This window comes from Ciona robusta, chromosome 7, assembly GCF_009617815.1.
Source record: "Ciona robusta chromosome 7, ASM961781v2".
NCBI classification, from domain to species: domain Eukaryota; kingdom Metazoa; phylum Chordata; class Ascidiacea; order Phlebobranchia; family Cionidae; genus Ciona; species Ciona robusta.
In genome coordinates this window covers 5207023-5221537 of record NC_143241.1, presented here as the reverse complement: position 1 = coordinate 5221537, position 14515 = coordinate 5207023, and the positions used below count along the sequence as shown (strand labels likewise).

The window sequence follows — 14515 nt, the reverse complement described above, 5'->3', positions numbered from 1 at the left end:
AAACTGAGGGCGGCTCGTTCTTACAAAGTTAAAAACGTCATACGGGTGCCAATACTTTATTGGAACGTTAACGCAATTGAAAGTAACAAAAACGCAAAGAAATGAAACAAAGAAGATACACAGCTTGTCGAATTGCGGTACAAAATATCAATAACAATTTATTGAAAGTGCTTTTGCGAGATTACAATACTACAACGCATACTACAGCTGTACGTCACACGTTGTGCGTATCTTGTGTTTCTTCACGTCGATTTCCCCTTGTACCAAACCGTGCAAGAAAATAGCCAACGAATAAAGCCGCAAGCAGTAAAATGAACCCACCCAAAGTAGCTAGAGCTGTGAAGCATTAGAGTAAAATTAACATGACATTTTAGCATTAGACCAAATAATTAAAAACACACCGTGTAAAAATACACATCTTTACAAAATCGTATAATGCAAACCGATAGCCATATAAACTTTTTCTACAGTAGTGTTATTCCACCCTACCGATATTGTGATGACGTTTTTCGTCCAGCATCCCTGAAATAAGTTGTTCTGCCAGGATTTCTGTACCAGTGAAGTTTCCATTATGTCTCCACTCCACTTGCACGACATGGTAGTTTTCCAGGGACCTTCGCTTTTTTAACGAATCGCCACTAAAATCCTACAAAATAATACAGTTTAAAAAAATTGTTCATTGGGTGTCAATATAGTCAATTGAAACTGTATGGTTATATAATAGGGTGGGAGAGATGGGACACCTTTTTATTCTATATTTTATTTCGTCTTGCCAATTAATGTATTTTAAAAACGTGTCTTTTTTCTAGCAAAACATATTATACCTGGCAATCGAGGCAAGCAGCGGAGTCGCCAAATAAAGAGGAACAGTCATGTCCAGTGTACCCGACAGCGCAAAGACACCTGGAAATTAATTCTGATTAGTTTAAGTAAAAAGTTGAATATGTACACACTTAAAAGTGGACAATAGGGGGGAAAATGCACGTATTTTGTCAAGTTTTGGCGTTGGAAAAATAAAAAGTCTGCTGCAAGCTGAACAGTTTACAAGATACCTCTCAGCCACTGTTATATAGTAGCGTGTGGAAAGACGAGACACATTTAGCACATAACAAAACACACATAATAACCAAATGTTATGATCGTGTTTTAAACAATTAACAACGGTCTATATGAGTAGTAAGGATACAAGTTTATAGTTATTTTAATATTCTTTGATTCCCCTCCCTATATACATATCAAGGTAAAAATAGCTCTGCTGGTATTCCAACTAACCTGGATTCCTCTAATAATGTCTCACACGTTCCACCATTGAAACAAATATCACCATTCATACAAAGCCCATTGGCACCTTAAAAACAGTTAAAAATATTTTTTGTAAAAAAATAGTCAGTACGGTATTTTATAACCTTGTCTTTAAGCAGTGTTGTTAACTGTTAAAAACCGAAACCGGAAAAATGAGATATTATATGCGGTAATTGTACTCATTTTACCCAGCAATACTATAGCAACAGTACAAGCTACACGACTGCCTATGCCGCCCATACAACAACACAACTAATGTCCATATCTTACCTGAGCCATCTTCGAAGGCACCCAAAAGCTCAAAGTCTGTTTCCGCTTCTTCAGCGAAACCCCCGCCGTTCATTAGACCTTGCAATACGTTCATGGCATTTGAAGAAATACCTAAATGGATATAGTTTACACTGCTATTGTATGTAAACATTAAAGTTTCGTTTAGAAAGGGTCGTAATATTCCAATATATGGTGTGGAAAGATGGGACACCTTTCATTCCATTTTCTAGTCTCATTTGGTAGTAAATAAATAATAATAAAACCGTATCCTCACGACTTCCATGGACCGTTGTTAATTATTTAAAACACGATCATAATATGTTTATTATGTGTAAAAAGGTGTTCCATCTTACCTCACAATACTATATATTACTTTTTATGCGTAAATATAAAAAGGTTTCGTAATAAGATATATCCTACCCTTATCGAATCCGGGGAAGTTTTTTGTCTTGGCGTCAAAACTTTCGTTGAATGTGTCGTTTTCACCGGACATGACGTCACCAGAATATATTTCTTCGTCTTCCCCGCTACCAGAACAACTGTCACCTACAAATAAATTTTCGTATAATAGTTTTAGCAGTTATTGTATAATAAGTGTAGGCTGTTATAATTTTTTTAAATATTTTTTTAAAAAATATGAAAATTCTTAATTTTTCTATAATTTTTAATTTAGACTTTCGTTGGACTTCAAAATTATAGTTTTCTATATAGTTTCTATTGGTTAGCAAGTAGTTTAAACACTAACCGCTGGTAAAAAAGTCATCTTCTTTAGCATCACCGCTTCCCTCCCCGCTGTACCCTGAAAACATGAAAAAAACTACATTTAATATACCTTGTCCATAGTTATTCATAACCATGTGCATATACTATACCAGAAAAACCACTAGACGATTCGAACTCGTTGTCGTATACATCTTGACCTGAAAGACAAAAATAATTATCCGCTATAATATTACTGTTGGGTTGTAATATACATTATAAATTACTTAAAAAAAAAATATTGACAATAAAGGTTTTAGTGTATATTTCCTTTCCGAACTTACCAGTTACGATAATCTGTTCTAGGCAGAGAAGGTTCAGAAATAGGAAAACGCTGAAATAATAAATAAAATATAATTGTTTCGAAATCAAGCTTTAAAAATTAAGTAGCTATATAGTGTAATAACTTTGTTTTATATATTGCAGGGTGGGAAGGTGGAAAGTCTTTTCATTCTATTTCCTCGTCTTATTTGGTAGTAAACAAAGAACATCCCAAGAATTATAAAACCTTATTATTAAGATTCCCATAGACCGTTGTTAACTGTTTAAAACACGATCAGGGTATTTGGATATTATGTGCTAAAGGTGTCCCGTCTTCCCCCACCCTACTACATATCATTACTATAAGTCCCTGGCGAAACAGTAATAGCCAAATTTGATGATGCTTCGCTGTATGGCAAACGAAACGTTGGTCTTCCAGGACACAAATTTCCTATTTTAAACTTGTATTAACATAGTCATAAACCAAACTACAGCTTTAACAAACCAAGTCAAATTCATTCAATTAATCCTAAACTTTTAAGAACGTAAACAAAGGACTTACCGAACCAGTGCATTCATTTCTACACGCTTACGTTTTGAAGGCAGTTTACAACAATAACAAAAAGCACGAAATGCGAAATTCTCAGTGGAGAGATTCTAAAACACAATCAACTAATCGAAACAGGTCGTTTTTTCGTCCCTTTTTCCGCGTTGATTACGCGGCAATCTGTAGCGCTACAAGCAGCACTTGTATGCCTACAGCAGCACAGAGCAAGTTACGCTCAGTTTCAGTGAGATTTCGGAGTGTGTATAGCAGTATTAAAGTTTTGTATCCTGTAGCGCTGCAAGCAGTACTTTTAAGCCTACAGCAAAACAAAGCACCGTTTCTATTCCAGATCGAGTTACGATTGGTTTTAGTGAGATTTTAAATAGTGCGTATATTGAGTTTTACACATGCATAAGTGAATGCAAATATTTAAGATATAGTAGAATGGGGGAAGATGGGACACCTTTTCATTTTATTTTCTCGTCCCATTTGGTGATAAACATAGAACATTTAAAGAGTTATAAAAACCTATCCTCGGTAATTGCTTAAACACGATGAGGATACTTGAATGTTATGTGCTATAAAAGGTGTCCCGTCTTCCCCCACTCTTCTATATAATGGGTAAAATAGCGCATGCTTTTGTTCTTTTTTATCGTCCTAATTGGTGGCAAACAAACAATATTTACAGAGTTATATAACCATATACTCGTGAAAAAAGCGATGTATAAAAAGTGTTACTAGCACGATTAGGAAATTTTCGATACTATATGCTAGTGGCATCCATTTTACCCCACTGTACCATTACTCTTATAGGGGTACATTATTTGATATGATATTTTTTAGGAAATGGCGTCAAAGCGTTTTTTTCTGTACATCGTCGGGCGATTATAGCATGACGTCATTTTTGAGAGTGCAAAAGAGCCAATAAGGCACGACTGCATTCAGAGTCCAATGCGCAATTCACTAGCTTCCGGCATTAATGCTCTTAGCACTGGCAGTCAGCTTAGCAAAACGCATGGTCTAGCCTACATAGGTAGTGGTAGTATGCTTTATAAAGTGGAACATATTGGGTAACATTGTACGTTAAATTACTTTATTTCGCAAAAATGCAAGGCTTAGCCAGCCCAAAATTTCGGTGAAGGCAATATGTAATGGTTGTACTTTGGGTTGAAAAAAGGCATTTTTTTACTGATATTTTTTCACTGATATAATATTAGTGTAAACCCGGAAATTTGTGGGGGAAGCCACTCAGCCCCCACCTTGACGACGCCCACACAAATAAGTTGAGTAACCAACTGTTGGCCTATATTTGTAAAGCAATGCACTTTATAAAATTCAGTAGCCCACTATTCTGTCATTTACTGTTTAGAGATAGGCTTAGACTTGGAGCAACAAAATGTGCGCTGTTTCGCAAGGTTTTATTTCAACAAAGAAAGATAGAATGTACGGTTGTACGAATCAAAGTCAGTTGGTTTATGAACGTGAGTACATCACTGTGAATGTTTATAGACTTCAAAGTGATTTCGTTTGAATGATTTTTACTTTGACAAATAAAGACATATCGGGATATGATTGAGCTCAATAATACTCCCACCAGCCAAAAACACGAGTACATTGCACGCATACGTAATATAAAGATAAATATAAGTCCCTGCATTGAAATGCATCTTTGTATAATGTCATATGATTTTGAAAGTAGTAGAGTACATAGTAAATATATATGCATATGCCACACTATACTACGTTAAGGTAACTGGTGCAAGAAATAATGGAGGAAATAGGCAAACTGAAAAAAACGTATCCAATACAATAAGAAGGTTCGAGTAAATGGTTTAGGTTTTCATTAATTTATTTATCGTCTGTAGTTAAATACGAATATATGTACAGAATTATAAAACCAACTCCAAAAGAGCGTTACGGGTTATTATGTGCTAACAGTATCCATCTTACCCCACAGTATATGCGATAGTAAAAAATTAAAGTCGCCTATATTGCAACATAGTTCACCGGTGCTTATATTTTCCTAAATTTTACGTAAAGCCCATTTTGCGATCTCAGAACTACATTTGGAATGGGTTGGGGTTTTGGGATATCCTCGTCGACGTAAAACTCGTAGTTTAGCAGTAGCTTGGCCACCGTAAGCTTCATTTCGACCAGTGCAAAGTTTTGGCCAATGCAAATCCTACAATGCATTGGAAATGTGAACATTTTTGTGGTTCCGTTACGATTTATAGCTTTTTTAATTGTTTGTTTGATTTTTTAATTGTTTGTTTGAGACAATACAGTTGGACCTACAGAAAGCAAATTGATATACTCTGTAGGGTATTTCAATACATAGGCAATATCACGCGTAATGTTACTCCTACTAACCTTGGCCCAGCAGAGAATGGAATATATGCGTAAGGGTGAAGTCGTGATGCATTCTTTGTGTTAAACCTCTCAGGGTCGTATACCTGCAAAAATAAAATAATGTTATTCAGCTTGTACATATACGTGGTAACTGATAAACCGGCACAAAGTATGTTAAAAACGGAACAACTCTGGTATAGTTTAGAGTGGGGGAAGATGGGACACCTTTTTATTCTAATTCGTGGGAGTAACCTTTTTATTCTAATTCGTGGGAATAAAAGATGGGACACCTTTTTATTCTAGTCGCATTTGGTAGTAAACTAAAAACATTTAAAGAATTCTAAAGGTGGCTATGCACAGTATCCGGCATGCGAATTCGCTTGCGAAGTCGTATGCAAACCCATTACCGAGTTCCGCATGCGGCAGCGAAATTCGGACAAAACAGACAAAACGGACGAATTCCGGATACTGTGTACAGCTACCTTAAAACGGTATTATAACGACTTCCATATGCCGTTGTTAATTGTGTAAAACATCGGAATATTTAAATAATATGTGTTAAAGGCGGTGTCCCATCTTCCCCCAACCTACTATATAACGACTTTCGTTGCACCGCCACGCAAGGATAAATATGTTCCAATCATTTATACTGGCCGTTAGGTATGAATGGTTTTAGGTTTGAGTACGTTAGATAGTCTATGTTTTCATTACCCTTTCTCTTTCCATTTAATAGTAAACAAAGAAAGTTTACAGAAATAAAAAAAATGCTGTTAATTGTTGAAAACATGATTACAATATATAGGATATTATGTGCTAACGTTATCCATCTTACCGAAGTACTCAATAAAATAAGTTGGCTGTATGCCTACACCATAGTAAGTAATATTAAAACGACCTAATACCTCTGGTTCGTCCCACACGTCAGGATTTCTGTGTAAACTAAGTAGATGGGGGATAATGGTTGTTCCTGGGCATAAGGTGACTTCAGTGTTATCATTTGGTCGACGAAGATTAATTGGATTTTTAACTTTCCTTCCAATAAATGGTATAGGTGAATGTAACCGCATGCTTTCTTTTAAACACATATTAAGATACGTCATATCTCCAATGTCGAACCTGAAACGAAAAAGTTTCCGTAAACTTACTGTATACGTGACTGGTGTACGAGAGCAGACATTTGCGCGCAAAATGAAATATCCTCGGGAGTATTTGGTCATGTTCGCGAGAGCTGTATATATAGTATACTGCACTGCTACGGATTTTCCCAAAGTCTAAGTTACCAATAGACTGACATTGTAAGATCAAACAATTAACAACGGGTTTTACCAAGTACATGACGTAATCTTATCAGCTACTGGGCGCCGTGGCAAAGTGGTTAGCGCGCCTGCCTCTAACCCAAAAGTAATAGGTTCAAGGCTCGAAAAAGTAATGGTTTCAAGCCTCATTGTGGACGTATGTATTCTTTGGCAAGACAACTAACGGAAATTGCTCCAACCTTATAGTGGTCACTAATGGGTTGTCCAAATTATCAGCCGTACAGAAAAAAAATTATAATAACAAATACCAAATAACAATCACTAACAAAGTAACATATACACGGTAACTCGTAAGCTAGCATAAGGTGTATGAACACCCCTGTTATTACGACTGTTGTTTACGGGCCACGAGAGGATAAAAGTTACATTCCATCATTATAAGTTATTATACACCTACATTTGAACGTCTTTCCGTCCTTCCATAACTTCTTTAACTTCTTCCCGACATTTGTCTTGGTATTCAGGATTGCAGGCTAGGTTGTACAAGAACCAACAAATAGCTGGGAAATTTTAAACGCATTAATTATGGGCGAAATATGCGGCTTATGAATTTAGAAGCATATTTATAGGCGAAATATGCTCTGAGAAGTTTAAACGCATTTAATATAGGGGAAATATGCGGAGTAGAGAGAAATACCGCATAATCCTGTAGTTTTTAACGTACGGGCATCTTAAGAAATCAACGGTATTTTTTGGTTTGATTTTAACGAACAAAAAGTTTTAATACGTTGTTTCTAGATTTAAGCTATTTTGTTGTGTGTTCTCAGTTCTAATTTTGATATATAGTAGGCTGGGGTAAGATGGATACCATTCGCTGATTAGCACATAATATCTCATGTTTCTTAATAACGTTTTTAACAAATAACAACATTCTTTTAAAGTCGTCGTGTTACAGTTATATATAAAGAAACTACTGTAATTATTTTCTTTGTTTACTACAAATTGGTACGATATAAAATAGAATAAAAATTTGAGCTATCATGGGAACCATCTTACCCTAACCTAAAACAAAAGTTTGGTGGTTTAACTTACCACTGGCCGTCGTATCGTGACCCGCAAATAGAAACGTATCAACTTGCTCTCTTATTTCTTGGTCTGTTAGTCCTTCGCCGCTTTCATCCTGTATAGAGTTACAACTAATCACATTGCAGCTATTACGGTCATTTTATTAGACAATTTACGCTTCCATCATATTGCTATATAGACGTGATGGCGCAGGACAAAATTTGAACAATTGTCGAGGCAATTTTACGCACTATGTCGTTTAGGGAATTTGATAGCGGTTAGATTTATGGACACGTATATATTCTGTCCTTTAAAAGTCTAACTTGGATATAATTAAATATAAATGTAAATGACTTGCTGTTTGTCTGCTAAGTGTAGCGACCACGCTTGTTTTCTTCCAATTAAATGTAAATATTATTTTAACTGTATAAGCGTGTTTTAACAACTGTCATTTTTTTCGAAATATCAGGTCTTTTCGTTTAATCATTCTTTAATTTTTGCTACCGTCAAAGAAACAAATTAAATTTACTATTATGATAGTTTAGATGGTTTTCTGGCAAAAATATTAAACTTTTTACCTTTGCACGTAATAGAACGTCCAAGAAATCAACGTATTTGGTTTTGCTAAGTTTTGGTTTGTCACTGATAGAAACTACTTTTCGTCTCGCTTTGACGACCTGTGTGTAAAAATACAATATTATTGGCATATATAGACATATAGAGGTTGGAGTGAATGCATCACTGATAACACATAATATCCTATACTTAAAACGCTCTTTTAGGGGGTGCAGGGCACGCTCTTAATTTTGCTAATATTCGTTAATTACTACTAAATGGGGCGGTAAAAGAGAATGAAAACTGAAGCCAAGCCAGAATTTCAGATTGATTGTAACTATATTTTGTGATTCTACTTGCTTTATAAATGTATTAAAGTAACATACGAATTTGCAAAAAAAATGTAAAAAAACGCTTTTTGTTAAAATGTATACAAGCAGTCACTCCAGTTAAACATAAAGAAAGTTGCGCTTACAGATTCTGACATCTCATGAACAACTTTCAGCAGCTTTTTCCACAGCCTGCCTTCGGATGTTAGGTTGTAAATAAAGTCATGTCGAACCCAAGGGTTATAGAACCTCTTTATAGCTAAGTATGCTAATTGATGTACGGCATCTATGTAAGGGTGTTGTTTTCTGCAATGAACGTAAGGGCATCTTAATTACAATGCGGCCTAGCTTACGTGATTTATTTAGTAATTTTATAATAGGTCAAAAGACATATTGTAGGGTGGGGGAAGATGGGACACTTTTTTAATCTATTTTCTCGTCCCATTTGGTAGTAAACAAAAAACATTCAAAAAACTATAAAACTGTATCTTTACAACTTCTATATAGACTGTTACGTTAATTGTTTAAAACACGATCAGGATATTTGGATATTATTATGTGTTAAAGGTATCCCGTCTTACCCCACCCTACTATATATTAGTTGCGAGTAGCTTGTAATGCTTTATACTGTTATATTATTTTGGGTTGGTAACCAACCTTTATATATGATCTTTTTTCTGTGTTTTTATTATTTACAGGTATAAAAAACAGTACTTGTTTAAAATTGCAATGCAAGGGTTTTAATTTCTCCTCGTCAAAACAAATTAATGCATGGTTCGCCTCCAGCAATTTAATATAATTATGTATATAGCTCGGATCCGGCCGTGACGCTATACGCTTATTAGTTTTGTAGTATTTATATATAAACTATGTAATAATGCATAAGTGTTGCTAAAACTGCAGAATTATTTGCTTTATTCGTTGTAGTATTTATTTTGTATAAACCATGTAACTTATAAGGCACAATTGTTGCTATAACTGCAGAATTATATAAACAATTTCGTTTGCTCGTCGTAATCACGCAGTTTCTTACTAACCGCTGAGTATATGCGTGTCTAGTTACGTTTATACTTACCCTATGCGCTGACAGTCGAGGTCCGTGGACATAGCACAGATAAGAATACAATCTAATGTAAGAAGACTGATGTCTTCGAAAAGTTCCACCGATTGATTTTGTTTCTCGGTCCATTTTTCTATTAATCTGTCTGTTGCTTTCGTAAACACAGGGGAATATCTGTAACAAATTTGTTTCAAAATAAGCTATATCGTAGTTTATGTATTAGTTATATTTGCCTGGGGCTTTTCATTGGTCATTAGATAACAATAACACGTTGGTACGACATTAAAAATGATATGTCACTGTCGTTTATTTATGGTTTACAGTAAAACTGGCTGTACATTAAGTTCCATGTGGTAGTAAACAAAGCATATTTAGAGAATTATATAACCGTGCCCTCACGAGTATATTACGTGCTAACTGTGTCTTGCCCTAAAGTACTTACCTTAAATAATTTCTTTCATATGCCTTTTACTAAAGAAAAATACACAAAAAGCGTTATTTTTAGTTGCCATTTGCACACAACATCTTTAAACTTCAAAGCATTGTTTTTTCTTTTATGTAAACTTACTGTTTTATCAAGTCCTGGTGAAAAGCGGTCACCAAAAGTTTCTTTTGTCGTTGAAACCTTTCACCATTGCTAGTTAGAATGCCATACCCGACCCATGCCTTCAGGTATTCGTATGTCATGTCGTCTTTGGTTGCTAGAAACAGAATAATATATATATGTAGTCTTGTGGGGAAGACGGGACATTATTATAACATAATATCCAAATATCTCGATCGTGTTTTTAAACAAACAATAACGGTCTCTGCGAGTCGTGAGGATATGGTTTTATAATTCTTTGAATGTTCCTTGTTTACTCCCAAATGGAATGAGAAAGTAGAATAAAAAAGGTGTTCCATCTCCCCCCGCCCTACTGTTACTCCCATAATTCGTGTTCAAACTGTTGTATGCTAATGTTAAACTATCTTAACTAAACAACAATGACCAAAACATGGAATTATCATTTTAACCAATCGGATGCAATAATACGCAAATGCGGCCAGTGAAAAAGATTAGCTTAGGCAATGTTTATGTCCCAACAAAAAATACCCAACTCATATAACACAGAAGCCAACTGTTTCTATAAGGTAAATGAATAGTGTAATGTATAGGTTTTTTCTTTGTGTACAAAGTCTACAAGATCTGTTACTATAACCCGCTCATAAAAAATTAATATCGTTTGCGAAAGTAAATGATGACGGGTTTCTAAGCCGCGTAATCTCATGTAGTCTAATGTCAGCTACTGAAATGTATCAGTCATGGCTAGAATTTGGCAAATTACAGGCTTTTAGTTTGGTGTAAATTTATAGGCTTATAATTTATATAAGCTTGAAGGCTTATAGCTGTAACTTGACTTTGAAAGTGCCGCCGATGATCCAAGTCTTTATATTTCTATTTTTACACAAAGTTTTTAAGACTTCTATTTTTACACGAAAATCTGAAGTTTTCAATTCTTACAATGACGAAGCAGCCGAACGGTCGAAACTGCTTTCCGTTTCCTCACTTATGAATCATCACATTCTTATTCATTACATCCCGTGATTAGTGGTTTCTTTTCTCGGGGTTTCACGCTGATAAACTGAATTTTACGCAGATAAACAGCCCAAATTTCTAACGCTCTCTTTGTATAGTGATAAACTATACCAGACAAGTAACGTCGTGTGTGGTTTAATTTTCATGTAATATGTTCAGCACTGCGCAAGAGACATTACCTGTCTCCTTTTATGGTATGCAGAAACACAACAGACAACGTTCTTTCACCACCACGTTAGGATTAATACGTTACGTTCATTTTCTCACATACCCTTTGTGTATGTGTGTATAGACAATAGTCTAAAGGTGGCTGTACACAGTATCCGGAATTCGTCTGTTTTGTCTGTTTTGTCCGGATTTCGCTGCCGCATGCGGAACTCGGTAATGGGTTTGCATACGACTTCGCATGCCGGATACTGTGTACAGCCACCTTTATGCATACGTAAGTTTTGCGCATTTTATCTTTTCACCTAGTCGATTTTAACCATTAACTCAGGAAAAATTCATAAGAATAAATGAAACTCGTTTTATCTTCATGTAGCGGGACTTCTTTTTAATTAAAATTAACTATCGAAAGTGTCTTACAGCTGGTCCGTTATAACCACCGTTGCTAAACGGTATGCTTATAACTCTTACAGTTACAACAACAAGTAACTCAGTACTGTTCACCCTTGTATATCATGTTTACTACGGACCACAATACGCTAATATATACGCAAAAATTATAGAGCGAAAAAATACAGACAAAAACAGCGTGATAACTGCGCAGCGTCTAGATATGTAACCGCAGGAATGTTTTGTTCGGCTCAAAACCTTGCAGCTACCTTCCACGACTTTCGCGATACGTAATTATGGTTTTAGTTAAGCCGGTAGAACGACCCAAAAACTAATGCGCACAAAACAAAAGTATAGGGAATGGCAATACGTTACGCATATATAGTAGCTTGACACAAATATAATAGTACTGTGGGGTAAGATGGCACATCTTAATCACATAATATCCAAATTGCTGATCGATTTGTAAAGAATTAACAGCGCTCAACGAAAGCTGTGACGCCGCGGTCTATAATAGTTCTTTAAATTTTCTTTGTTTACTACCAAATGGAACGAGAAAATAGAATAAATAGACGTCCCATCTTTCCCCACCCCATCGTATGTTATACGAATCAAAACCTGCGCGTTCAAGGCTATAAGTGTCTATACAGATTATATACCTTGTGTTGAAAGAACTTTGCCCACAGTATCTGGGTGGTAAACTTGCACGATCCATTTATGCGCCAACCACAGCACCATCATGCCAGGATAACTCGCTGCTGTTTTCACGTTGCTTAAAAGGCCCTCCGGCGTAGGAGCAAGCTGTCGAATTTAAAATAATATTTTTTGTTCTTTTTTATATTGTTTATAAGTGAATTTAACTTGTTTTACCCTAGCGTGGCGGGTATATAGACAGTATATAGTCGTATAACACAGCTGTACTGTTTCATGGCCCTTGCTCGTGCCCGCATGCGAGTTATCACGTATGTAATTTTGTGTTCGATTATTTTAGGGGTACTATGTACAGAGATCAGCTTTGAACCCACAACCTTCAGAGAAGTGGTATAGGTTCGCTAACTACTATGCCACGGCACCGAAATTTGATACGCGCGAGAACTTATAAACTATTTCGACGCTTTAAAAAGCAAAAGTCAATTTTTGAGCATGTTGTAAACAAAACCTTAGACTAAGTCGGTACTTACACTGTAGGCGTGCCCGACGATCCACTGGGCTGGAGGCGAGCCTATAATCTTGGACATTCTTCTACCAGCTGCAATGGTCTTCCAGTTTCGCACCACTGCCTTGCCAAGCAGGTACAGCACAAACAAAAGAACGAGGTCCGCTATCAGTGTTGGCATAACGAAACCCTTAACTGACGACCATCCGTAAATCATTGTTCTGTTTTGGTTTCTCAAGCGCCCTTAATTTAACTATGTGGCTAAAAAAAAGTTTATAAATTAGTTTTGGGAATAAACAACTTTGTAAATTAATCATTTTAGAAAATGTATTAAACTAATTGTAGAAAAGTAGCAGTTTCTGTTTTATAAGGACGAGTTTCTACGGCGAGTAATATTCATACTAATAGCTTAAACCTTACATTACACTATAATGTTTCCGCCTTAAACAGAATATTAAAGTATGGACACTCGTGTTATAACGACCGTCGTTTTCCGGCCACACGAGGATAAAGCTAGTTACATTCATTCATTCATTCATTCATTCATTCATTCATTCATTCATTCATTCATTCATTCATTCATTCATTCATTCATTCATTCATTCATTCATTCACTGGTTCATACAACTAGACTTAGTAGTTAACAATTTTGATTATAATATTGTTGCCTGCTATGTGCAATGCCAAGTCTGTTGTATATGCACCAAAGCGATTTTTCACTGTTCAGAATCTGACAGCCATAATTTATAGCTCTATAGATCAGGCATAGGAAAATAACATTCCCATTAATTTAGCCTTAGGTGCTAGCTCTACATTTATGCATAGATTTTAAATACCAATACATAATGAATTGTATACATTATAAGTCTAGTATAGTAGGTGGGGGAAGATGGGGCACCTTTTAATTACGTTTTCTCGTCCAATTTGGCAGTAAACAAAGAACATATGAGGAATTATAAAACTGTTTCCTTACGTCTACAATATACCGCTCTTGATTGTTTAAAACGCCATCGGATTGTTGAATACTACAGTATATGTGCTAAATAAGCTGTCCTGTCTTTCCCAGCCCTACTATGAAAAAATGAGCAACATTTTTGCAACGCTTCCTTTTAATCAAACAGTTTCCTTAGTAACCTCATGACTGCTATAAGAATCAACGCAAATATATATTTGTTTTTGTAAATGCGCCAAAAAATCGTGCAGACTCGGCAGCAATGCGTGTACTCAAAACGTGCCTCGCTTTCATTAATTTTACGTCGAAGCAGTGTCTCGGCGGGATGACAACACCCGATTTATAAGTAAATCTCATGCTATCTTTTCACTAAAAACCCCAATATCCGCCGGAAATATGAAATACTTTATTCATAAACTTAAGCGGAAATTTCGCTAAAACTTTTTGCCCACACTATCGAAAAACGTATAACGACTTTTTATAGAACTAAACTGTCGCCTTACACTATCTTAACTTTGTTATA

General features: G+C 35.7%; 2 protein-coding genes and 1 long non-coding RNA gene across 3 annotated transcripts; 1 reads left to right on the top strand and 2 right to left on the bottom strand.

Annotated features, from left to right (window-relative positions):
- Window positions 1-40: 40 nt before the first annotated feature.
- Window positions 41-3284, bottom strand: LOC149734086 (uncharacterized). The gene is made up of 10 exons (XM_089881582.1): window positions 3155-3284; window positions 2616-2665; window positions 2445-2492; window positions 2318-2371; window positions 1993-2118; window positions 1573-1683; window positions 1273-1348; window positions 825-903; window positions 490-646; window positions 41-336 (listed from the first exon to the last, which is right to left on the bottom strand). Exons 1-10 carry the CDS (start codon window positions 3169-3171, stop codon window positions 215-217), a joined length of 840 nt encoding a protein of 279 aa, XP_089737708.1. The 5' UTR covers window positions 3172-3284; the 3' UTR covers window positions 41-214.
- A 1216-nt stretch (window positions 3285-4500) lies between these two features.
- On the top strand, window positions 4501-13389 carry LOC149734084 (uncharacterized). The gene is made up of 2 exons (XR_016385356.1): window positions 4501-4620; window positions 13073-13389. It is a non-coding gene; the product is annotated as an uncharacterized LOC149734084 (long non-coding RNA).
- LOC149734085 (leukotriene-B4 omega-hydroxylase 3-like) lies at window positions 4539-13257 on the bottom strand. The gene is made up of 11 exons (XM_089881559.1): window positions 13066-13257; window positions 12544-12685; window positions 10322-10454; window positions 9769-9927; window positions 8840-8999; window positions 8388-8486; window positions 7837-7924; window positions 7202-7304; window positions 6391-6604; window positions 5510-5592; window positions 4539-5321 (listed from the first exon to the last, which is right to left on the bottom strand). Exons 1-11 carry the CDS (start codon window positions 13255-13257, stop codon window positions 5153-5155), a joined length of 1542 nt encoding a protein of 513 aa, XP_089737685.1. The 3' UTR covers window positions 4539-5152.
- Window positions 13390-14515: the final 1126 nt, after the last annotated feature.

Bases quoted from the DNA above. Each gene is read 5' to 3' on its own strand.
- LOC149734086 (XM_089881582.1), bottom strand. The intron at 1,684-1,992 runs GTAGGATATATC...ATATCCATTTAG, and splicing joins CTTCCCCGGATTCGATAAGG to GTATTTCTTCAAATGCCATG. The intron at 904-1,272 runs GTTAGTTGGAAT...ATTAATTTCCAG, and splicing joins ACATTATTAGAGGAATCCAG to GTGTCTTTGCGCTGTCGGGT.
- LOC149734085 (XM_089881559.1), bottom strand. From the start codon at position 13,257: ATGATTTACGGATGGTCGTCAGTTAAGGGTTTCGTTATGCCAACACTG. The intron at 12,686-13,065 runs GTAAGTACCGAC...TAAATTCGACAG, and splicing joins TCGTCGGGCACGCCTACAGT to CTTGCTCCTACGCCGGAGGG. The intron at 10,455-12,543 runs GTATATAATCTG...TTCTGTTTCTAG, and splicing joins CAAAGTTCTTTCAACACAAG to CAACCAAAGACGACATGACA.